General features: G+C 46.7%; 1 protein-coding gene across 20 annotated transcripts in view; it reads left to right on the forward strand.

Annotated features, from left to right (window-relative positions):
- Positions 1-24,789, forward strand: part of DTNA (dystrobrevin alpha) — a 742,978-nt gene that overhangs the window by 533,594 nt on the left and 184,595 nt on the right. For 13 of the 20 annotated variants that reach the window (XM_069620998.1, XM_069620999.1, XM_069621001.1 and 10 more), the window contains 2 exons: positions 1,396-1,493; positions 7,613-7,726. In XM_069620998.1, the coding sequence (XP_069477099.1) occupies positions 1,396-1,493; positions 7,613-7,726 (212 nt within the window). The remainder of the gene's footprint in view (positions 1-1,395; positions 1,494-7,612; positions 7,727-24,789) is intronic. The other 7 variants (XM_069621000.1, XM_069621005.1, XM_069621009.1 and 4 more) reach the window with 1 other exon arrangement.

Genomic DNA, 24,789 nt, shown 5'->3' on the forward strand with positions numbered 1-24,789 from the left:
TGCCGGGTTACTTCGCAGTCATTGCGAGGAGGCCTCGGAAGAAGAAGCAGCAGCTGATTTGTGTGCTTGTGTTATTGGAGAAGGCATGGAGTTCTGCATAGTGACTCAATATAAAGAGAAGACGTGGGAATTGTGGAAGAATGAGTTTTATGTGCCCCTCAAGTTACCTGAATACCACCAGACGAAGCACGATGTGTGTACAGGACGTCACTTTGGCCATATGTGTTAAGGGATGGCACAACGCAGATCTGCCCACCTGCATCGCAGCGAGGCACCTTTTATCATTTATCTTCTGCCAACGTGAAGCCATCAACTAAGAGAGGGGGAGGGGAGGGCTGCAGATTGAAACAAAAAGCCAAGGAAATGCAAGCAGTAAAATGGAGCACCTGAGATCTAAGCATGGGCTGATGCAAGGGCCCAGTGGTGCGTTATAGGTGGCACTGCAGTATTTGGCCAGGAACATTTTGGTACCCCTTGCCATATGCTGAACTGTTTGAGTGCTGGGACGTCTACGTATAACTTTGTACATTGGGACACCATATACATCGTAAGGGCAGGACGATTTTTCTTTTAAAGTGCAGCAGCCGAATGAAAAGAGGACCATGTTTGAATGTTCACCCATAGAGGCAGAGGCGTTGCTAAGGAGGGGGGGGGGCGCCTGAGGGGGCTATAGCCCCGGGTCTTTTGGTTGTAGCCCCGGATAGAAGCTCAGTGGATACAACCATAAAGGCTAGCCCCTAGTTCCAAAATGAGAGTATCCCGGATGTTTCCCAGAGCTAGCAACAGCCCTGCATAGGAGCTGCATGCAGGGAGCTGCATGCAGAGAGCTGCATTCGCCCTTCGGCCGCTGCGAATGATCTTCGTTCGGCTGCAGCGCGGCAACATTATCGCCTGAATGGCGGAAAAAAAGCATTCATCATCCATTTTCCACCCTGGCAGCAAATCAATAGGTGCGCCATGTGATGCACGGTCTGGCGGTATAGTAATCTGATCCGAGCCGCCTGGCCATGCCCTGCCAAGCAGCAGCAGCAGCGTCCCCGGAGCAGGGATGAGCAGGGTCCCTTCCAAATGACTTCCTTGCAGAAAGGACACCGCACTGCCCGCGCGGGGGGATCCCCAGCCCGCAAGGTACGGTGGTCCTTCCCGCCAGGGCGAATCCTATTGCGGCCTGCGGCCCTGGGGCCAGAGACCTGCCGCTTCCCAACATTGTGAGATTACACAGCATGTAACGCAGGCGTTCCTGTCATCACTGCGTTGCGCTGTGCTCTTTGAATGTAAGCCTGTTACTTGGCAGGCCTTGTGTCCCCGAGGGCAGAGTCTAGTGAATGCACTGGACTGTAGAGAGGGGGCGGGCACGCTGCAGGTTTCCTTACACTGGTGTCTCTCTTGTTGCAGCAGCAAACTCAGCAGAGAGGGCCCTCGGATATCTCCTTCACCATCGATGCCAACAAGCAGCAGCGCCAACTGATTGCGGAGCTTGAAAACAAGAACAGGTAATGTTCTGGGTGCATGCTGGCATGATCCTAAAAACGCTACATGACAAAAACAGCATTTAAAAAAAAAAATCAGCCCCCAAAATTGCATTTTTATCAGAATTTAAAAATATAGTGCATGCAACTGAAAGGAAATTGGCTTTGTTATTGTTTAGACAACCCTAGCCCAGTTCCAGCCCTGTTCTCCCACTGGACCCTTGCTTCTCCACCGCCAACCTCCCCTCCTGTCTGCTAAGTCACATGGAATTCTCTCCCTCTTCGACTGCAGTCACATACGCCCGATGACCTTCCTTCTGCAGCATGCCATGCCTGTAGAAAGCAGCCAAAAGCAAGTTTTGTTCATTAGTTTTCATTTCACATATTTAATGTTCATTGTCTTGTTTTCTTTTTTCGAGCCTATGTATGAAAGATCTTTAGACATTTCGTCATTTGTTTCTTTAAAAATTAAACCTCTAGTATTTTTTGTTAGCCTTTTTTGTTAGCCCATGGACATACCCCCACAGTGTTCACAATGTATTGCATGTGAGAAATCTCATCCCTGGCGTTTCTTCCAGGTCTTCTGCAGAAGGTGATGGATGGAAGGTTTTCAGTTAATCATAGCCACTGGCACTGCTCTGAGCAACCCCCCAGACCATCGTTTTTCAGCCTGCAAACCCATGACAGAAGGTGAAGCTCAGATTTGAGCACGAAGGGTTTGCTCTAGGGCAGGCGAACGGAATGCACGTTACCTTTTGCAGCAGAGGAAATTGTATAAGGCAGTGACCAAGGATGTAAACGGATATCTTTACAAACATTGTTCGTTTTGTTGTAAATACATTTTTACAACAACGTCGAAAAGCAAACCGAGTGAAAATCAGTTTGCATCTTTCGCTACTTCCTTACGTTACATGGCACAGTCTAACATGCATGTGCTCGCTAACTAGACCTGTACACTCCATTAGAGTGATGAGCAAAACTCCTCTCGCAAACACCATCACCATGGTCTATATATATACATAGTTGAAGTCGATGAGACATCCAGCATGAATACTTCTTGCACAGTGGTATTATCCCAGACGACAAAGGGAGTGAACCTGGAATTGCCTTGGAAAACACTAACTTGTGTGGTCCTTGTACAAGCTTCCACGGCCTGTCAGAACCCCCTTTTCTCGTCTGACGTCACTGGGTCGCAAGCCCCCTCCATAGGTCATTGCACACCCAGAGAGCACCGGCCTCTAGCGGGACACTGCATCCCCAGCCACCAGGCTCCTCCCTTGCCAGGCTGCACCCACCACACGCAACCTTTCAGGCAAGCCTTAGCCTGAGGTTGTGTTTTCTGATGTCAGCCAGTATTGGGGCTTCCATTCTAATTGCTTAGCAAGCAATCACTTTGTGATTTAAGATTTTGGCTCCTGGTCACCTGAAACTGGGCTGCTACTTCATTTCCACACACTTGTTCCCAGTGGCCACCAGCACGCCTGTTTCTTTACTCCAAATGTGGTCTTTTGGCAGTCTTAAATGAGCGCATTGCACGTGTTCTGAGAAAGATGTGTTGACATTTTTCATGACATGGTTGTGCGCAAATTCAACCGGTTAAGAACGATTCCAGTACATTAGGAAACCTCATTTCACCATGAGGGGGTTAACCTGAAAGGATGTGCTTCCTTACATTGGAACCTTTGTGGCCCAAGCCTAATCAGTGGTGAGATGAGAGGGTGGGGTCAGCACAGCCGCAGCAAAACACCAAAGCATGTCTGCATTTGAGAATCATCATGGAATGACCTTGATGCAAAACCTTTACGTAATGCCTGGGCCTCCTCAGTGTTTATTTCTACAGGTGCCCGGTAAATATGTTTGCTGTTGAGGAAAGTAACAATTATTTGATTACTCTGGTTGACTAGTACCTGTACACTTGAGAAGTCGGCGTGAATGACTACTCTTGCCTCTTCTACATAGCTTGTATAAATCAGCATGTTATGTGTTTCTTTGCCTGCATGTGTTTTTGATTTGATCTAATCGGATAGATCTAAGCCAGTACCAGAGGGGAAACGCTCATTCAACCTTCGAAAGAAGGGCGACTAGCGACAGTAGGAACACCTTTAATTTGAAAGACTGAGTTATTGGAAACTTTAAAGAACTGGCTCCTTCCAGCCTCAAGCACCCGCCTTCACAACTGTAACTAGTGGTTTAAAAGCCTAATGCATGTATGATGCCACCTCTGAGGACCAGCTTGTCTTTCTAAGGTCACTCGCTTCCTGATCATTCAGAAGCAAAGCCTTCAATCACCACTAGGTGAATTCCCTAATTCTCCACTCGTTTTAGCCTTGATAAAGAGATCCAGGCCCGAAGCATGTGCTGACCACATACTATGAACAAACGCAGTTCATATGAAACCAATATGCGATAGAGAAATGCCACACTATTCTCCATTCAGACATATATGTTGACAATATGTGTTAAGAAACTCAAGTAGAGGATGCTCATTACTTGACACACAGTGAACAGATATTGGGCACAAACTTGTTACAAACATTGGATAAATATCAGATACATGAATTGTTAATGTGAGCGGAAAAAGAAAAAACTGATTATACTTGACAACATATTTCACCGTTAAAGGAAGTGCTAAAGGTATGCTGATTAGAAATATCTGTATGAACTCCTCATCCCAATAAGGACTTCAATGCTGGGGAGAGATGACCGACCGTGCAAGCAATGAAGCGGATACACCTGGCAAATCCTTTAGTAATTCATGCCCGGTGTTCGTGTGCTAGACTGTGCTAAGGAAGCTTCTCTGCAAACTCGTAGCGTGTCTTGAAACACATTGGGCCTCATTACGAAGTTGGCTCCATGGCTGCCTCCAAAACCCTTCCGACTACGCCCTGGTGAATGGAGCAATTACCGGTCCATTCCGAGGTCGGAGGGACCGGTAATTCCCCATTCACCAGGGCCATTCCCCATTCCCATTTGAGCCCCCATAGGGCTCAATGGGAATGGGGAAGGCGCTAATAACGGTACCGCAAATTGCGGTACCGTTATTAGCTCTAGAGTCCCTTTGCGGGTCCCATCCTTAACACCTGCAAAAACCAGGCGTTGAGGAAGGACCCGCAAAGGGAACTCGTAGTAGGGAGGTGAGGGATTATCGGCACCAGTGCCCTTACCGGTGCCGGTAATCCCTTACCTCCCACCTCGTAATGAGGCCCATTGTGTACACTAGAGTATAACTAACAGGAACACCACTTATATAATCCTGCCCGTCTGGGTAATGGCTTTGTCCGACCTGAAGCAGCCTATTTATCTGCTGAGTTTGTCACTCACAATATGGAGGTGGGCAGGTTTTTCTGTTTGGGTACATTCCAGAGCAATACATGGTTACAGTGACTTACCATTACAAACATGGCGGGGGTCATTCCTAGTTTGGAGGCAGCCATGGTGCTATTAGCACCATGGCTGCCTCCAAACTCGGGTCTGGGTCTGTGGTGTCGGAATGGGGACATAGGGCTCAATGGGATTGGGCAAGGAGCTAATAACGGGCCCGCAAATTGCGGGCCCGTTATTAGCTCCATGGTCCCTTACCGGGTCCCGCTAAGGCCGGCTGGTAAAACCAGCCGGTTCTGGTGGGATCCGCTAAGCGACCTCCTAATAAGGCAGTAGGGGGTTAACGGCACTGGCATCCTTAACCGGTGCCGTTAACCCCCTACCGCCAGGGTCGGAATGACCCCCAGTATCTTTGCTTTTTTTTCTTTATAGGAATGCTGCACTCTGTGTAAAGTGTTTTTAAAGAATTCTTGTTTACCCAAATGTAGTCTATGGGAAGTTACTGTTTTGCACACTGTAGTGTGTTAGTAGACCACATTAATCGAATTGATTTGTGTGACTTTTAATGTTCTGAGATCAGTACTTTCTGCAGCAAATTATGGAGTTTATGGCAGGTTTGCGCTGCAGCAGTCATGGCATTCTGCCGATAACAAAGTCTGTAGATGTGGACAAACTTTAATTCCGGCTCCCTCTTATAAATCCTGAAATCCCCACCCCACAGACCCACATCATTGCAGTGAACAGCAGGGCGCCCCGGTGATGGGCACTAGTAGCACGTGGAAACGATGGAAAGCATTGCATCTTGCTGAGTTCCTTTCTTTCCCACTCTGGACAGCTGAAATGTGTGTGCATATCGTTTAATATGGGCCACGATAGCCTGCCAGAAGCCCTTCTCGCTTTCTTTCTATGGATAATGTGCTGTAGCAGTCCCAGCGCTTCTTCTCTAGAGTCCATTTGATTGTTTTATGTTCCTATGGCCCATTATATTGTGCATGACAACATACTCTTTTTGATCTTGCTGTGACCTTGATTGTCCCCTATCCAGATAGAACAGTTCATATTACATCACATTTTGTATGTATAGTGCCTACTGCGAGTTTCCGCCGACTACTAAGCACTGTAACAACAGGTGTTACTACCAAGTGGTACCCAGCGCAGGGGGTGTGACAACCTCCCAGCCAATGAGAAGGCTCGGAATGGGGAGATTATCAGACTGTATTCCTGCCACCCTGAGCCTCTTCAGGCGTTTCGCAAATAAAAAACAATGCTTTTTATACCCCGGTCTTATGCCCCGTGGTACTAATAGCAATAAGTCCCCCGCAGGTGGGGGATTACCGCTTCAGGTATTGCACTGGGCCTCTGTTAACTATGGGCCCGTGGGCATTACCTGAACTGGTACAGCAGACCTTCCAAGGCAAGAGACTTTCCAGGAAAGAGACTTGGCCCCGGAAGGTCCTGGCATCATTGAAAGGAGCTGTAACCTCGTGCTAGCGAAGCCCAGGTTTGTGCTGTGCTCAAAGGTCCTGCCTTGTCCCGCTCTAAAAACGTGGGGAAGGGAGACCCCTGGCTATAACATCCTGACTTATCATTTGTGAACACTTTTTTTTTTCTTGTGAACATTATCCCATACTCTTTGTGAAATTAGCTGGAAGGATTGGCAATGTTTTTTTTTTAGTATAGGCCCTTTTTTTTGACAAGACGCCACTAGGACTGCCATATTATTATTTGATGGTCGTAGCTTGCTCTCATTTTAGATGTAGGTTTATATTAGGTGTTTTTCTCACCCATTATACAGTTTAATGAACACACTTGAACTGTGATCACTTGCGTCTGTCTTTACTGTTTCCACCATGAGTTCCTTACAGTGTGTTTGTAGATGTAGCCGCACACATATACAAAGGCATATGTTTGTTTCATGATGTAGAAATGTTATCGATGGTCCCCAGAATTTTGCCTGTGTGTGCCCTCACTACCTCCAAAATATAATTAATGGAGACACAACGGTACATAGGACCTTACAAATACTGCAAAGTAAGGCATAATGTCTTACTGTCAATCCTTTGGAAAGCACTTCTGTAAAGAGATGCCTTCATGAGAAGAGTCCAAGTTCCCACCACGAGGACTAGAAAACAGAACTGTGGTCTCCTAGCAGGGTTCTATGTTCCTGCATCGACAGTCTTTTAGTCAATGTGTTTTTTCCAAATGTTCTTTTCTTTGAAAAAACGTATTGAAATATGTATTATTCCCCTCCTGTATTAATTTGACACGATTCCCTTCTCGCCACACCTTACATACCCTTGCCCACACCCCCATATATTTTTCCATGAGTGTTTTTTTTTAAGAAGAAAATCTGAAAAATCCCCATCGAAAAAATGACAAGTCGATGAATAAACATTAGACCCCTAGTGGCACAATGTAGTATGATTGATGACTGGCGGCGGGGAGGGAGGGTCCTACATAATGATTATGTGACTGCTAAAACTTCAAGCCCCATAATTGTATGCTAGACATTGTTTGATTCAAAGGGATTTTTCTGTCCATTTTTTAACTTGGGCAGGATTTTCTTCTGAAAAGTTCCTACCATGACTTTAAGCTCACTGCAGCATTTGCGGAGTGTCTTGAATTTTAACAGCGACAAAATATTTTTCAAAAAATATCTGTATTCTATGCAATTGTTCATCCGAACACAAACTTGTGACTAGGTTTTGTAAATGCAGAGTTGTATCCCTTCCCCGACATTGCAAAGAGCGCTTGGGTAGGGACAGCTGAGAAGAATGCATGAATTAATGCTTGTTCTTGCTCTCCCCACCTCCACCCCCAAGAGAAATCTTGCAGGAGATCCAGAGGCTACGGTTGGAGCATGAGCAGGCATCACAGCCCACCCCGGAGAAGGCACAACAGAACCCCACCCTGCTGGCAGAGCTTCGACTCCTCAGGTTGGTTGCTAGTAATCGTACGCCCATGGGGCGGGGGCCTTAAATTCAAAGTCTTGCGACAAGAGAAAGCAGGGCTTTAAGTGGGGTAAGAAATCGAGGGGGGCCCTCATTTGGGGGCGTGGCTTGTGGGGGGCGTGGCCTAAAACGTACGCAAATCGTAAGGTATGCACACACATATATATGCATGTTATATATCTGTGTGCGTACCTTACTATGGTTTGTGTACTTTGCAAGCCATCTTTTATAACATATTTATTTCTATGTTTAGAAAAGATGGCTTGCAAAGTACACAAACCATAGTAAGGTACGCACACAGATATATAACATGCATATATATGTGTGTGTGTGCATACCTTACGGTTTGCCTACTTTTCAGGCCATTTTTTTTTTTAAACATTTCGGTTTTATAAAAGATGGCTTTGAAAGTACACAATTCAAGCCATCTTTTATAAAACTTTGACTACGGACAAAATTGTCCGTCGGCAAAGATTTATAAAAGATGGCTTGAATTGTGTACTTTTCAAGTCATCTTTCATAAACCTCGAAAAATGTCGAGGAATCCCCAGGTTCGCCGAGGGTTAAAGACGCCTCGGCGACCTGGGGAAACAAAGGGACAGTAACTGCCTCTGGTGACCCCTCGTGCGAGAGGTCACCAGAGGCAGTTACTATGATTTACAGAAGTGGCAGCCAGGCACAGCATCGCTGTGGTTGGCTGCCACTTCTGTCAGATGCCTGACTTCATTGCAGGCGCATCTCCCGTCGCGGCTGCCGCCGCGACGGGATAATGCATCCCGCCAATGTTGCGTGCAGTGGAAGGGGGGACCCCGGCAGGGCCCCGGCTCAGTCCCACTTTTTGGAGACTGCCGGGGCCCGGCCCCGGCAGGCCCCGGCCCACTTAAAGCCCTGAGAGAAAGTAAATACATGTTCTCTGGGGCATACAGTGAATATAACGAAAGAAAAATAACAAATGACAACGTCAATGAATTGAAAATAATGAAACAATTGGGAATTTATTTGAGAAAATATATATGGAGGTTGGGGTAAAGGGTTCAATCTTGTGGGGAGGGGTTTGGGGTGGGATTTTAGCAAGAGGAAACGGGGTTTATTTGTTTTTGTTAGTTTTAATTCATTAAAATTGTATTCGTTAATTTGTTATTTAATGATTCGTTTTTATCACATGGGTCCGTTTTCTGGCGATTCTCATTAATTGCTACTAAGCTTCCAGAGTTCCATCACTGGTGGCTTCACTACACTCTCCCGAGTTCCTACAGAGTGCTTTGCTCCATCTAAATCCTAAGTGTGCCATCAGGACACTGCTGCGGTGATTCTTACATATCCAAAATGGCTGCCCAGTTGCCCTTCAGGCTAATTAAAATGAGGGCCTCCTGGGTTCAATTACCAATGTGCCCATTTTTGAGGCTTTCACATTTTAATTGCATTGGTGGAGGTGCTGTTGGGTATGAGTAGTGTCTCAAATTAGCCATTCTTCATAAATTGTCAGTCTTTGGTAGTATTTGCTTTAAATAAATCGGGAAAACAGAGGTTCTTAGTCTGCCATGTTGCCGTGTGACTACTTCAAGTCACATTACGAAAATTATACTATTCATTTGCTTATATTAATGATGCCAGGTGTCTTGGATAGGGTTTGTACCCTGTTAAGCACAGAGCAGGTATTTTAGGACACCCCAATTTCCACAGAAACTTTGTTTAGCCACCAATTAAATGGTTGGACCTCACCTTCTCAATCATCGTAGAAGTGGGTATTTCAAAAAAAGGTAGCAGGCGCTCAGCCATCGTAGGAGTGGGGAATGGGCAAAGGCAGATTCTTTGCATTACTTTTTTTGTTATCTGATGTTTGCATGTAGGGCAGTGGAAGGTTCCTGCATAGTTTTGCAATTAGTTTGTGGCCAGCTTCTGCATATAACCTTGTTCCCTGCTTATGCACCAAACAGAAGACTTTTTAATGCAATCACAGACTCATCAGGGAAGTGTGGTTGTACGTGCTCATCTTATCACGAGTTAATAACTGGTCTGAACTCCTTGCAGTTTGTTGGCGTGAACCCATGTGTTTTCTTTTGATGCTGTTGACACTGCATCACATTTGAAGGACCACACCATGATGAAAGCTCTCGTCATCCCCACTCAGCCATTGGTTTGTTGGAGCAATAGGCTCTTTTCTTTTGACATGAAAATGGTGAAAGCCATCTTAAGTCCTCATTAATTAAACCAAATATACATGTTGTTGTTCCACCAACCAGTGTACACCAGATCATGGCATTTTAGGATCACTTATCAATAACCCTTACATCCCAGTCCATCTGTACACAGATGAAACACAATTGTACTTAAAAGTAAGTAGTACCCAGTAGTATGTCACACCTCAGGAATTGCAAGTCTGGATAACAAGTACACACCTGAAGTTCACACATGGAAGTTGTCCTGCTAGGTCAACCAGCTAAGCAGGGTATCATTCAGGGGTAGCTATATGACATGCACCCTGAAGGCTTTACACCTCACCTGGCCCGACTTCCAAATCCCTCTGGTTCACTATACACTGCACACTCTCCTTCCAACAATATATTGATTAAAAAAAGGCCCAAAACGCCTGGTACCAGCTAACCCTCTTCCAGAAGATAAGACCCTTCCTTCCACCCAAAGAGTTCTGAACCACAGTCCAGGTCCTGGTAAACGCCCACATCGACTCCTCACTGGTGTCCCAGCGAAGCACCTGGACCCTTTTAGGGCCACCCAACATGCTGTGGCATGACCTATAATAGAAAACAAGAACTTTAACCACATGTTTCCCATCCTAGGGGAGCGCCACTGGCTTCCAATCCAAGCAAGAATAGGCCTTAAGATTGCTTACATTTCCTACAAGGAAAACACAACTCACACCTGCATACCTAACCGCAAAGCTCTGTAGATCATGTGGGCCACCATTAGGCTTGATATGAAACTGGCATAAAAGGAAAATCCAGGCCTTCTCTTGCTATGCCTCTGCTTCCTGGAGCACAATCCTGGTGACACTCCAAACTGCGCAAACTGTCTTGGAGCTCAGGAAGTAACTCAAGACTTTGCTCTTCAGTCCATACTTGGGTCCCACCTAGGCTCCTTGCATTTCTGCATCACATCCTGCCACCATGGCCAGAACAGCCTATACTTTATATTGTAAACCCCCCATTCCTTACCTCATGTTACACTCAACGACATTCACACACTCCATTGAACTGTGTATTCTTTGGAGCAGCGTGCTTAATTGGGTTTTCTTGTACGCTAGTCTTGACACTCACAAACACACTTGTGCGGGCATGGGCCTTGCAAACTACATTTGGGTAAGTGAATACCAGGATATCTCTTTCCTGCAGGGCCAGTCTCGCTGCACGCATTGCTCACACACCTCCCTGTGCTTCAAAGGCTGATCAGGATCTCTTGAAGGAGGCATGCTGTCACTTCACTGCATGTTACAAGTTATTGCCAGGCTCCTGGAAGAGGATGGTGTGAACCAGGGGATCCTCCCCACACACTGCTCTCGGGCCGTACATCATGTACCCCCTTGGAGACAGAGGCTGGCTGGCTGGCTGGAGAGAGAGAGAGAGAGAGAGAGAGAGGGGGCGGAGAGAGGGAGAGGGAGAGAGAGAGAGAGAGAGAGAGAGAGAACGAGAACCAAAACCAAAGAAACACCCAGGAAGATACACTGAGAGGAACTCTGGAAAGGGAGAAAGACCATGTAAAAAAGAAGAAAGCTCGGTAACAAGATAATAAGGAAGTGGTGAGAGCCCAGGAGCAGGTGGTGTCAGAGTGCAGACACCCTAGGAAGATAACGGTGAGGAAGGGAGTGGAGTGAGTGAAGATAGAACTAAAGGAGGAAGTCACCATAGAAATTGTGAGGAGGAATCGAGAGCCTGGACAGGCAAAGTCAGTGGCAGAATGAACCACAGATAGTTAAGAGTGAAGAAGCGAGCAGTGAAGGCCAAGATACAGGAGACAAGAAAATGCTAGGCATGAGCTTGCTAGAGAGCTTCAGGAGAGGCAACATGTAAATGCTCCCAATGATTGAATGACTGAAAAAAATACATATGCACTGCCTTCTTTAGCCTGGTTCACCCACTTGGCTGTCCAAGTACTCTAGCTGCAATGCCTTGTCACATGTTGCACTATTCTCTCACCTACCCCGTACCCTGCTGAGGTCACCGTTCCACTATTTATTTGGTTTGGTACACTTGTACCACTGCCTAACACAAATCGTCCCCTCTGTGGTGTTTGGGATTTGTATCCTCTTTTGCATTTATAGCACATTTTGGTCAACTATGGGAGGATAGAGGTGTAGTGACGTGGTCCCGTTAAGCCCGCGATGAAATGATGCAACTCTGTCGCGGGGAATAAAAGGGGCTTCTCCATGCATGCGCACCAGAGCACAGGCGGAGCCCCGACGGAATACCTGTGTCAGTGTGCGTCTGTGGGAGGCCCGGGGGATACTGTTATGTGAGGCCGTGCAGCTTCATTTGAATGGCGACCAGGAAGTCACTCATACATACCTACGTGCTAAATCAGCTGGGCTGATGGAAACGTTGTGCGAGGGAGCGATCCGCTCGGCAGCTGCGTCGGCAAACGAGGGGAAGGTGAGACACGCCCTGTACAGGTGGCAGGGGAGAGGTTGCTGCTTCCCAGCCAGGGAAGTGCACGTGCGCCCCTAGAACAATTTGTTTTAGCACTTGAGAGTGAGTAATTTCAACAAAAAAAATGAAAAGAAAATGTTTTCTTTTCTTTCTCCTGACACGTGGTGGGGAGTTTTGCGACTTTTTCTTTCTCTAACTGATTTTTGGGTGTTTCCCACCTGCTGCTGCATCCATGGAGATTACGTGCGCAAACCCGCCAGCGATCACACTGGGTTGCGGCCCTCTAGTCACTGGGGAGTGCCTGTGCGCTCGGTGTGATGTTGCTGAGTGGGGTGCTGTGCTGACATGCAAGATGACCAGGCGGACGCAGGTGCTCCAGCAGTGGTCCAGATGAATCGTCTGCAAGGTGCACTGGCTCCAATGCCAGAATTCGATGTATCTGGGGTGCCAGCAGCTCTGGGTCCCAGGTGGAACTTGTGGTTGAAGCGCCTGGAGATGTACTTCGCAGCGGTTGGGGAGGTGAATGACCAGGCAAAGAAATTGACCTCCTGTACGCTGTGGGACCAGCAGGGTTGAACATTTTTGAGACATGGCGGCCTGTATATGACTCCTACTGAGCAGCAAAGGACTCTCTGAGGGAACATTTAATTCCATTGGTGAAAGTGTATTATGAGAGGTTCGTAATGTGCACAGCCAAGCAGAAGGATGATTAGTCGCTGGACTCCTTCCACGTTAGGCTGAGGCAGCTGGCAGCAACATGCACTTGGAACAATGAGGAGGATATGGTACGCAACCAGTTAATTCACTGGTGTACCTTCGGAAAGATGCAGCAACAGGTCCTGAGGGAACCAGGGCTCGCCCTGTTATGAATTCTGGAACTGGGGTGATCCTATGAACTGTCAGAAATGATGGCTTCCAAGATGGACGAGGCCATGAAAATGGTGAAGCTGGAGGATGTCTGTGCAATAGGGCACCAGCAAGGCGCCAGGGACGTTTGGCATGGAATGGGCCCTAGAAGAGACCAGGGACCGGAAATGCTGACTCATTGTACACTGTGTGGATACGACCTCCGGCACACATCTGAATATCCTGCAAAAGGGCGAGTGTGTGGGAGAGGTGGGGCAGTACATCATTTTGTGTGCATGTGCAAAGCCCCAGGGCCAGTAGTCAAACCAAGGGCCCTGCCAGGATAGGCATGTCTGCTCAAAGACGCTTCCCAAGGCTGGCCCAGGTGGATCAGGATGAGGATCAGCCAGACCATGGACCAGACCAGAAGACGCAGAGGAAGACGTGTTCTTTAGCTCCAGTCTAGTGACCTGAAAGGCAATAAGAAGAGAGCCGAGATGTGCGGTGTCTGTTGATGGTTGCGAGATCCTGGTACTGATAGACATGGGGGCATCTGTGAGTGTAATGGCCCTGGAACACTGAGGCGTTGCCAGGCTCGCCAGCACTGGCCCGGGTGAAAGTGAGAATCTTCACCTTTGGTTGTAAACAGCCACTGCCGTTGAAAGAGGCATTCGTCTCGAGAGTGGGTCGTGGGCCTAGCACCATTAAGATAAGATTTTTTGTTGTCGATGTCAGCAAGGAGACACTGCTGAGCTGTGCGGTGGCAGAGGCCCTCAAGATTGTCAGTTTTGCATATGGGGTCTGTGTGGAATACATCCACGAAGTGCTGCAGAAGTTCGAAGGTGTGTTTGTGGTTGTAGGAAAATTGGTGGGTGAACCAGTGAAACTGCATATTGATGAGTCAATCCACCCTTTGGCCCTTAAGCACAGGAGGGTGCTATTTCATCTGAGGGACCAGGTGGACACGGAGATAGAACGTCTGGGGGAAATGGATATCATTGAGATGGTGAAAGGTCCGACCCAGTGGTTGTCACTGAAAGTGGTGGCATGGAAGCAAAAAGAAACGGAGTCGGTTCAGATCTGTGTAGATATGCGCCTGCCCAACAAGGCCATGAAGTGGAAAAGGCACCTCACGCCCTCACTGTATTACATTATTATTATTTTATTTCTATTTATTTTTATTTGTAATTTACAGTTTCTTACAAACTTTTATTACAATTTCCTTAAGAATCACATGTCCTTGTTCAGATCTGGTCAACCTCATCATCAGCATCAATATTCTGACAGCACTAAAATGAAAAAAATGACATGAAGGAGGAACAAAGCAGACAAACAAAGCAAACCAAAGCAGCCTCCACTCTATTCGCTAATCGTGTTCTCCGATGTAGATAGAACACTGTCCAACAAGTTTATAGCTGCACAAACTAGGTGTACTGAATTCCCACTTAGGATTTGCACCCATAAATCATCTGGATTTCCAGTTATCGGTGCAAACTGGCCCATAAACAAGGATCTAGAATCCTTAAATTATTGACATTCCGTTAGTAAGTGCTTTACTGTTTCCGGACAAAGCCTACAGACTCTACAGGAGTCATCTGTAACATTTTCCATGTGTCTCACAAACGGCATGTGCCGTGACATATAGATGTTAGTTCGTGGGCGGAAAAAACGGTCTCTGTGTAGTCTAGATGGAAATTGACAGAGATATTTAGGTGGATTGTCTAATTTGTTCATTGTCGGCCCCAAGTCCATTGCAGTTGCCAAGTCGTAATATTTGTCTAGGTTTTGTATCCATAGCCACTGCCTCAGTTTTTTTTCTAGCAATTTGTGGCCATTTCAAAAGCATCTCCATTGAAATATTTGCAGACCGCATGTAGACTTTTATTCTTTGAGACCATTCTTTCAAGAGGTTATTCTGATTTATTTTACTGTGAGGAACAAAGATTTTGTATGCAGGTTCCACTTTGTTGAGTTCCATCTTTCTTAACAAAGCCATGGATTTCCAAATAACTAATCCGTACAGAGGCTCCACTGCTAGTTCATGTCGAATTATTGTCATTGATAGGTATTTTGGCAGTTGTAACACACGTCGCCAAAAAATTCCTTAAGTTTTGTCCAGATTTTTAGGTCAATATTCCAGCCTGCCTCTGCACCAAATGTGATTGCTGGGATCACTTTTTGAAGATGGAAAGAACGGACTGGGACAAGCGTGAATTTCCCATATAACGTGTGGATTCTTGCTCCTTGTAGTGCAAGGGTTCGGGTTCGCTTGTAAAGCTAGTTTGCCCAGCTCCGTTCTCTAATTGAGGTATTTATTGATATTCCTAGATATCGAATCACATTCCCTTCGTCGATTGGAACCTTATTGATGTACCACTTGAAGTTCTTATTTCTTGCTCCCTCTGTGTGACCAAACTTCATGATCTTCGTCTTTTTCACATTAATCTTAAGGTCATTTGTTTCCATGTACCCTTCCAGGGCACTTAGGAGACGCTGTAGGCCAATTGGAGTTCTGTCGGCCAGCACCAGGTCATCGGCATAAATCAAGCAGTGTATTTGATGCCTGTTTACTTTTGGGGCGAATGAATGTGCATTAGCTAAGGCTTTCGAGACATCAGCAATGTACAGTTTGAATAGGACCGCAGCCAAGGGGCAACCTTGCTTCACTCCTATATTTGTTGCGATCGATTCTGAAAGATCACCATTTGCATTAAGCCTTATTCTTATTGTGGTGGATTCATGTAAGGCTTGTATTGGATTTAGCAGAGAGAGAGGGCATTTCCATTTCTTTAATTTTTCCCAAAGCATCTCTCGGTTTATGGTGTCGAACGCTTGTTGCATGTCAATAAAAGCGAAATACAAGTTTTCCCTCTTCCGAATGGCTTCCAGCTTCAAGATGTTTACTATGGCAAGGTTGTTTTCCGTGCCCACTCCTTTTGTGAAGCTGGTTTGTCTTTCGTCATCGATTTCAGACCTCCGAGCCCATGCTGTTATTTTTTGTTGTAAGAACGTTGCAAATACCTTCCCAATAGTGTCCAATAAAGCAATTGGGCGATAATTGACAGGATCTTCTCCGTCGCCCTTCTTGTGAATTGGTACAATAATTGCTTCGGACCAGGATGATGGAATTTTCCTGGTTTTTGCAATCTTCCTAAACAGCTCCAAAATGAAGACTGACCATTCTTATTTTTGTTGTTTTAACATCATGTTGGTGATGCAATCTGGGCCGGCTGCTCTCAAATTTTTTAACTTTGATATAGCACTTGCAATGTCTTCTTCAGATTCAATTATGTCCCAGGCAATTTACATTATTGCAGAACTACAAGTAGCAAGGTTTTTCCCCAAACTGGACCTGAAGGCTGGCTATCATCAGGTGGTCCTGCACCCTGGGTCTCGGCACATTACTACTCACAAGGGATTATACATATATAAGCGACTCAGTTTTGGTGTCTAGTCAGCCACTGAAGTTTTTCAGAGCATTATACGTGGAGTGATGGCCGGGGTAATTAATATCAGTGACGACATTTTGGTTGTCTGAGAATGAACAAATGGAGAGGTTAGAAAAGACACCTGAGAGGATCAGGTTACTGGGACTCACCCTCCACAAGGAGAAATGTGAATTCTTCAAGGAAAGGATTGAGTTCTTCGGGTTTGTGTTTCAGCAGGGAGGCATGTCTCCGGATCCCAGGAAGATGAAGGACATCAAGGAGGCCAAACCTCCAGAGTCAGTCACGGAGGTGAGAAGCTTCCTCTGCATGGTATCATACTGTGGGTGGTTCATCTGGAATCTGGCAACGGTGTCTGAACCACTAAGTAATCTGACAAAGAAAGAGAGTGGATGGCAGTGGGGCCCATTGGAACAGAGTGCATTCGAGGAAATCAAGACGGCCCTAACGGCCGACAGCACTATGGCATTTTTCAACCCAGCTGTAGCGTCAGAGATCGTAATGGATGTGAGCCCTTTTGGACTTGGAGCGGTGCTGACCCAGTAGTACTCGAAGGATGAGGTGCAGCCTGTGGCTTTTGCGAGCAGAGCCTTGACGAATACCAAGTAGCGGTATCCCAAGATTGAATGTGAAGCACTGGTGGTGCTCTGCGGGTGCACACATTTCAAGCTCTATGTGTTGGGCAGACCAGTAATGGTTGTGACTGACCATAAGCCGTTGCTACCAATCATGGCTGGATCGTCTTCGATGCCACTGGCTTGTATTGAGTGCTGGATGCTGGCCTTATTGGAGTACAATGTCTGTTTGGTGCACCGGCCAGGGGCGAACAATGCCGCGGATTACCTGTCCAGACATCCAGGGAAGTCTGAAGTGGAGTCTGGGGACGGAGAGATGGATGTCCAGGAGTTTGTCAGGCTGGTGGTGGAATCCAACACTTCGAACTCCATGTCTGCACAAGAGTAGGCGGATAGCTCTGCCAGAAATTAATGTTTCTGCCTGCTCCGTGAGGCCCTCACCAAAGGCAATTGGAAGTGGGCTCTGATGGGTTTGGACAAACCCACACAGGAAGCAAAGGCATCACTGGAACTTCTGTCGAAAGCAAGGAATGAGCTGTCATTTGTGGAATTGGGGTTGCTGTTGAGAGGTCAGAGGATGGTCGTGCCCTTTGCGCTGGTCACCAAAGTGATAACACTGGCTCATCCGGGACATCAGCGGTCGGCCAAGACCAAGTCACGCTTAAGGATGAAGGTGCTGTTCCCCAACTTGGAATTGCTGGTGGATGAGTTTGTGAAGAATTGTGTGTGGTGTCAGGCTGCAGCCTCCATACAGAGAGAACCCCAGATTTAGTCGATGCCCAGGGGCACAGGGACGTGGGAAGTGGTGCACGTGGATTTTGGATCAATAGGGAGAGAAGTGCACTTCCTATTGCTATTTGACGAATGGAGCAGATACCTGGAGGTGGAGTTCGTGGAGTCGACTTCATTTGAGAACATTGTACCGTTGGTGGTGAAGGTTTTCGCATTGCATGTATTCCCAGAAGAGGTGTGCACTGACATGACCCGCCATCTCATGGTGAGAGTTTTGCGAGTTTCCTAAAGGAGTGTGGTTTCAGGCACAGGACGATATCACTGTTGTGGCCCAGAGTGAATGGGGAGGCTGAGCGTTTCATCAGGTCCCTAAACAAGGTGTTCAGGATCGCTCATGGCCGAGGGCAATCCCTGCGTTTAGCGCTCTATTCGTTCCTGAGGGAGTACAGGGCCACTCAGCACGGAGTTGCCCCAGCAGAAGCACTGTTCAGAAGGTGCCCACGAGGGTTTTTGCCAGGCAGTGAGGACCGAGCACCGGGAGTGATTGATGAGGAGCAGGTGGCCAAAGAACACAGGATGCGCAATGAGAGAGAGAATATCAGGAGGAAACCGACCACCAGACATATCGCTAGGCGATGAGGTGCTGTCAGGAATCTGCACCCGGAAGGCAAGATCTTGCTGCCCTATGACCCAAAGCCGCTTGACGTGGTCGGAGTAAAAGGGTCAATGGCGACTGCATCTGATGGAAGGACGACAGTGACCCGGAACTCTAGCTTTTTCAAGAAGCTAAGTGGCAGGAATACAGTGGACCTCAGTCCCGTGCGAAATGACGCCGACCAGACTACTGATCAAATGTTGAGCCCATCGGAACCGACTGATCTGGCCCAGGGATAGAGGACAAGTCCGGAGGGAGTTAGAGGTAGGATGCACCCCCAACGAGAATCCAGGTGCTGTCTGTCCCGTCTGAAAGACTATGTGGTGGACGATTAACATGCTGCCAGTGTTGCACTGAGATAAGCCAGAGACTGGTGTGGTGGATTTTTGAGTCCAACTGCATTGCTGTGATGTGTTTAAAGTGTTAACAGTTTTAGTGTGCAAGTTATGTTAATTGTTATGAAAAAGGAGGAGTCACTGGCTTCTTCGTGCATACGCACCAGAGCGCAGGCGGAGCCCGGACGGAATACCTGTGTCAGTGTGCGTCTGCGTGGGGACCAGGGGCTACCGTTATGTGAAGCCGTGCGGCTTCATTACAAGGGTGGCTCTGTAGGATCCTCCAAGTCCTCCTTCAGTCGTTCCACTATGGAGCTGCTAGTTCTCCCTCACCCCCAACCAGCAGACCCTTTCTCAGGTAACACACGTGACCTTGCCACTCAATGCAATCACAGTCCAGCTTGTGCTGCCTATCCATCAAATCCCGAGAAACCAGTTTTAAATGTAACTTTGCTGGCCATGGGTAATAGATATAGCTTTCTGTTTTTGTGACGGACAGCCCCTTTCTTAGGCTGTTAATTGGTGTACATCGCCCCTTTTATCACCTGAACCCTCCTCAGCAGATTTGTATGGAGTCCGGCACGTGGGGTATTGCATAATGAAGCCTAGAGCTCCCCTAAAGCTCCAATTACTCTCATCTCTGCCCTCTGGAGGAATCGAATGTTCGAGACTCCGATTTTGCAGCTGCTGCTTAGTTCTCCAACAATGCCAACAAAACACGGGCCTTTAGGGGGCGCTCCCTGCACCACATTTGCATGAATGCAGTTCACATTTCAAAAAGTTCGCCTGTTTTCAAACATTCACCTGCGGCTGACGGGAATAGTCAGCAACAGAGGCGAAGATTCCTATGGACATAATTCTGCCGTACAATGTACTCTCTTCCTCGGTCTCCCTCAACCCACATAACCAGTGCCCTGCTCAAAGAACAGAGCCAAACCAGGGAAAATGAAATGCAAGATATTACAAGAAATCCAATCCATGCCTCCTTTGCATATTGCTTCATCGTTTTACATCAAAGCTTGATGGTTGGCGCCCCCTAGTGTTCTTGTCTTTACATGAACCACACTCTACTTGTCTCGGTAATGATGCATTTCAGTCCCTGCTTTCTTCTCTCTCTCTCGTAACACTTATACGGCTGCATTTCCCCTCTATTTCTAAGTCTGACAGTTCTTTAAACATTTCAGATCTTTTAACTCTGTGTATCTCACACTCCAGAAAATGAGCTATAACGTTTTGGCGGTAAATGCATATGTTTTTTTTCCCACTGCCGAAAGTCTGTTGGAGCACAGCCCATGCTCACCTCTCGTATGTGCTGCCAGGCTCTGTGCAAATACAGCTCTGCCTGCCTTCCCGGTGCTACGATGCGACTTCCGATCAGAGATCCTATGATGTCATTGTTCACCAGCAGTGCAGTAGAGTGCACAAATGAAGCCGGCCAGCTGTACGGGTCCAAGTGGCCTACTTTTCTGCTCGGTTGTGTGGGGAGGGTCCCTTTGCATAATCCCGCTCCGACCTGGTTTTCCACCCAAGCATGAAAAAGTGCATGCCTTGTCCTGGCGAGCAGCAGGTCCTCTCTAATATGGCTCTGCCTCGTTTTCCCCAGTAAGACTGCTTTGTCATTGCTTCTTTCTCCTATTAGAAAGGAACATCCTTTGCTATCAGCCAGGCTTTAAGTGTTCTGGGACTAGCCGGGGTGGAGCCCTGGCAATCTCCAAATAGGGCTCCCGACTCAGGGCTCTGCCGGGGCTCTCTAATACCCCCCAAACCCACTACCTCAGATAAAGTGACCCTCTCAGGCAGTGCGATCAGCCATTGAGGTGCATGGTTAATGGGCCCCCTGCAGGTGTCAGGCTTCTATTTAGAAAAAAGGCGAAGCATCAACCGTTGCCTCTTTTTTTCTAATTGGAAGTGCCAGCACATCCAGGAACCCATTTAACCATGCAGCACCTTGAGTGACAGGGCTAACTGCTGGGGGTTAGCTCCTCTCACTAAGAAACAAAAGGAGAGCTAGGGAGCACTGCTTTCATACCTTTGGTGCACCTGCCCCCTCCTTTTGTTTCCTAATCACAGGCTCTGACCCCACAGGCATCCTCCCAGTGGGGCTTGCTATCATTTGGAATAAAAAGAGAGACTGACCGCACCAAAGGTATAAAAGTGCACCCCAACCCTCCTGCTTGGCTGCCACTGCCTGGAAGCCAAGCAATTGCCCGTCCCCCACCCTTATAGGTGAAGGGCCGTTCTAGTAGGGGGTGTGTGGCCCAAGTACAGGTGGGTGGGTTGGCCTCCCCTGCCACCCACACACCCGTACTTAGGCTACAACCTCTAATTAGAGCACCCCCCTCGATTCTGCCTCCCACTTAAAGCTCTGGCTATCAGAGTGATGTCCAGCGAAGGTAGGTTTCAGGATGCGTAATGTTGAGGCGCACTCAGCAGTTTCATTCGCTGTTCGCTTAAGAGCTTCACTTTCAGAAAACATATTGCCTATGTGCAACCGGGAGAATGTGTCTGCACTTTATTGTTTCTATTGCTTGGGTCAATATTGCGCGGCTTGCCTCGATATGCTGTGTCAATACGCCCAAGCAAGGCCTCCGATAAGCCGGCCATTAATGCTACAGACCGCCATACACTAGTCTAGGAGGTGACCTTCGGCGATTACATTGGATGGGATGCAGTTGTGCTCGCGGCGTGGACACTGCATCACAACTGCTTTCAAGACTGGTCTTTGGTGGCGAACCCACCACTTAGGATCTCACCACTTTATGGGCATTACGGTAGCATTTCTGCAAAGGTTTTACAGATGAGTACTGGCTTTGATCGCTCACTAGGCGCCTGTGCTCCTGGTTGGCACAGAGGTGATTTTTGCGTCGAAAAACCTTGTTTAGAAGATCCCACCCACATTGATTTGGGGATTTTTTCTTCTTACTTTGCCCCGAGGAAGGCAGTTTTTTTGACATCAACGGCCCTACAGTTGGCCCGCCGAAACGTATTTAGGTCTTTCTTTGTTGAAATCCCAACCTTCTGGAAACATCATTTTGAGACCGTTCTTTTGACATGAATAAATGTGAAGAGCTTACGTAGGCAGACCTGTGAAGTTCATGTATACCTTTGCACAAATGTACTTATTCATTTTATATTTGGTTTGTGTTTCATTGATTGCTCAATCCTGACAGACCTGTTAATGTATACCTCTGCTTGTATGTATTTTACATTCTGTTTGTGTTTCACTTAATTGTTTAATCCCTGTGCTCTAATTTTTATATGCACCTTTTTCACCAAAACTGAATGGTAACTTAATAATGTGATTCTTTTGAAAAAAATGTATGTCTTTTTTTTTCAATAAACCATTGAAATTATTTATAACATTAGCTCTATATTTTTTTCCTATTCCCTTTGATTATCTTTTGTTTCTCAAGGAGGAATTTTTGGGATATTTTAGATACCATGATTACTAACTATGGAAATCAGACTATAGTCTATTAACTCATTGTTTCACAGCTTTTGGATTTCTTGTTTATATATTATAGACCCCCACGATAGCTGTCCCACATTGTGGGGCTATCCCCCAATTTTGCATTTGTTCAGGATGCGTAATGAACTTGTGATTGTCATTAACCTGTTTCAGCCCAAGCTCGAGGGCCCGAGGTTGAAGAAAACGTTTTTCTTGGGGAGCACAGAGCTTACTGCTTCCCATCCCTTTAACTAGTACATGTGCATATCCTGGAAAATACCCATTTTTAAGGCGTGTATATATACATATCTGAAGGGCACGGACAGGGTTAATAATCTCAGTTGACGAGCCTGTGACCCCAATAGTGGTTTATACGATCCATCATACCCAATCCCTTACACTTCTCACTTATTTTGTTCTCCCACTCCCCCATTTGGTAATCCATGGAGCACAGGGTAACTTCGTTGCAGTCAACAGCAATTAACAGGCGGATGTAGTTAACTAGTGGCATCCCTATTACACTCCTAATTGGGGGGGGGGGTGTATGTATGTGTGTGTGTGTGTGTGTGCACGCACTATAATTGGAAACGATTGTATCCACCAAACACGTACAGTTCAGATCAACTTAGTAAGGTGTTGTGCCCTGTATATTTGTGTATCTTTTCTTTGCTAATAGAAGTGACAATGGCCACCAGTATGATTTAAAGGGAAAAAAGTATTAGAATAGAAAGTATATGTGGGTTTGCAGTTTATTATTTTGCTGGCATGTATGATGGCATACATATTCCCAGGCGCCATAACCAGTAGCAAACTGTCTAAATGCTTGTCACATTTTCACAATGTAGAGCATGCAGTACTGTCTTCAAAAATAGTTGGCCGACCTGTAATGGGTTTGTTACCCCTTCGTCCGTCTTCCTCGTCACAGTCCTTACTTGCATGGAGGACGGTGACGAGGAAGGCTAGGCCGCGGTGTAATGAGGATCACCGGTAAGTAATCATGCCGTTACCTCTTCGTCCGTCTTCCTCATCACAGTCCTATATTCAAGTAAGTGAGGACTGTGACGAGAAAGACCAGGAATCGGTATAATGAAATTTAGTAATCGGGCCATTAAAGCTATTCTGTAAATTCGTGTCATATTATGTGATCTCAAACAGCCTTTATTCTTGCACAAAAACAGCGCTGAAGGGTGATGGGTGTGTTGCAGTAATAAGGCAGCTCCTGGCATAAGCAAATCTGAATATATCTTCAGCCTCTTGCCTGTGCAAGCAAAATAGCATTTCACAAACACCCTGCAATCCAAGTACTTAGCTGGCATCATTTTAATTATTTTGGGTAGAAAATGTAAAGGCTGTTATTGTGTAAAGAAAAGGTTAGTAACATGTTAGTTGCATTGAGATCTTCTGTAGAAAACTGTAACATAGTAGAGTGTATCTGTTTGGGGGAACATGGTCTGTCTTGGAAAAGCCCAAACTGTAGCTCTTGCCAATGCCTGGTTACATGTTAGTCATGAACCCTACCGGTGGTATGGTAGAAATATATGAAAAGGTCTGCTGTAGTTCATTTGCATAACATTAACATGCTGCACTTAGGAATTCAATGCTTATTGTCACGGTTTGAGAGATGCTGAACACTTACTTTGCCCTCTTTGTCTGGGTGTAATGTGGGGCACCCGAGGCAGAGATACACGTCACTCGAGAGCAGACTGCTATCTCACCACTATACGGTGAGATGGATGCCTACAACATACCAGGGAAACGACTACAACTAAAGAGGGACTCCTGAATGAGAATGTGTCAGTCTGGGTTAAACTAATTGGGGGTCCCTTGGTGATCCCCGTGTGATAGAACATCAAGATCTAGAACCTATTCTAAAGAACCTGACTGTTCTACCAGGTCCTCGTACATCTATGGATGCCCTTATAGCCACAGCAAAGTTTGAACTTCTCATTTAGTCCATACCCTCCTGGCTACTCTAAGCTAATCGCCTAAAGTTCCAAAGATTGGCCCGAGTTAAGAGTTCTTAAATCCTATACTTAGCCCATCCGTATTCTAATAGAAAAGCAGACTTGCTCTCCATGTTTGCAACAGGCCCCTCCTGGAGCTTGGATGTTAAGCCTCACAACAGGTTTTTCAATGACCTGGGTTTTAGGCTTCACAGTGGGCCTCCCTCATAGGCCTCGGCATTCAGTAATTACAGCAGGCCTCTCTCATAGGCCTTGGATTGTGTAATTCACAGTAGAGGTTTTGCACAGGCATTTGCTGTGAGTATTAGCAGTAGGCCTCTTTCCTTGGCCTTGGGTGTCCGTATTCACCCCATTGAACTATGGACACAGGGAATACTATCCCCTGCCTCACCTCTGGATGTAATGCTTGGCTCAGTGTCTGGTCCTTGCGGGGCCCATTGGACATG

This window comes from Ambystoma mexicanum, chromosome 5q (assembly GCF_040938575.1).
Source record: "Ambystoma mexicanum isolate Mex_15411 chromosome 5q, UKY_AmexF1_1, whole genome shotgun sequence".
NCBI lineage: Eukaryota > Metazoa > Chordata > Amphibia > Caudata > Ambystomatidae > Ambystoma > Ambystoma mexicanum.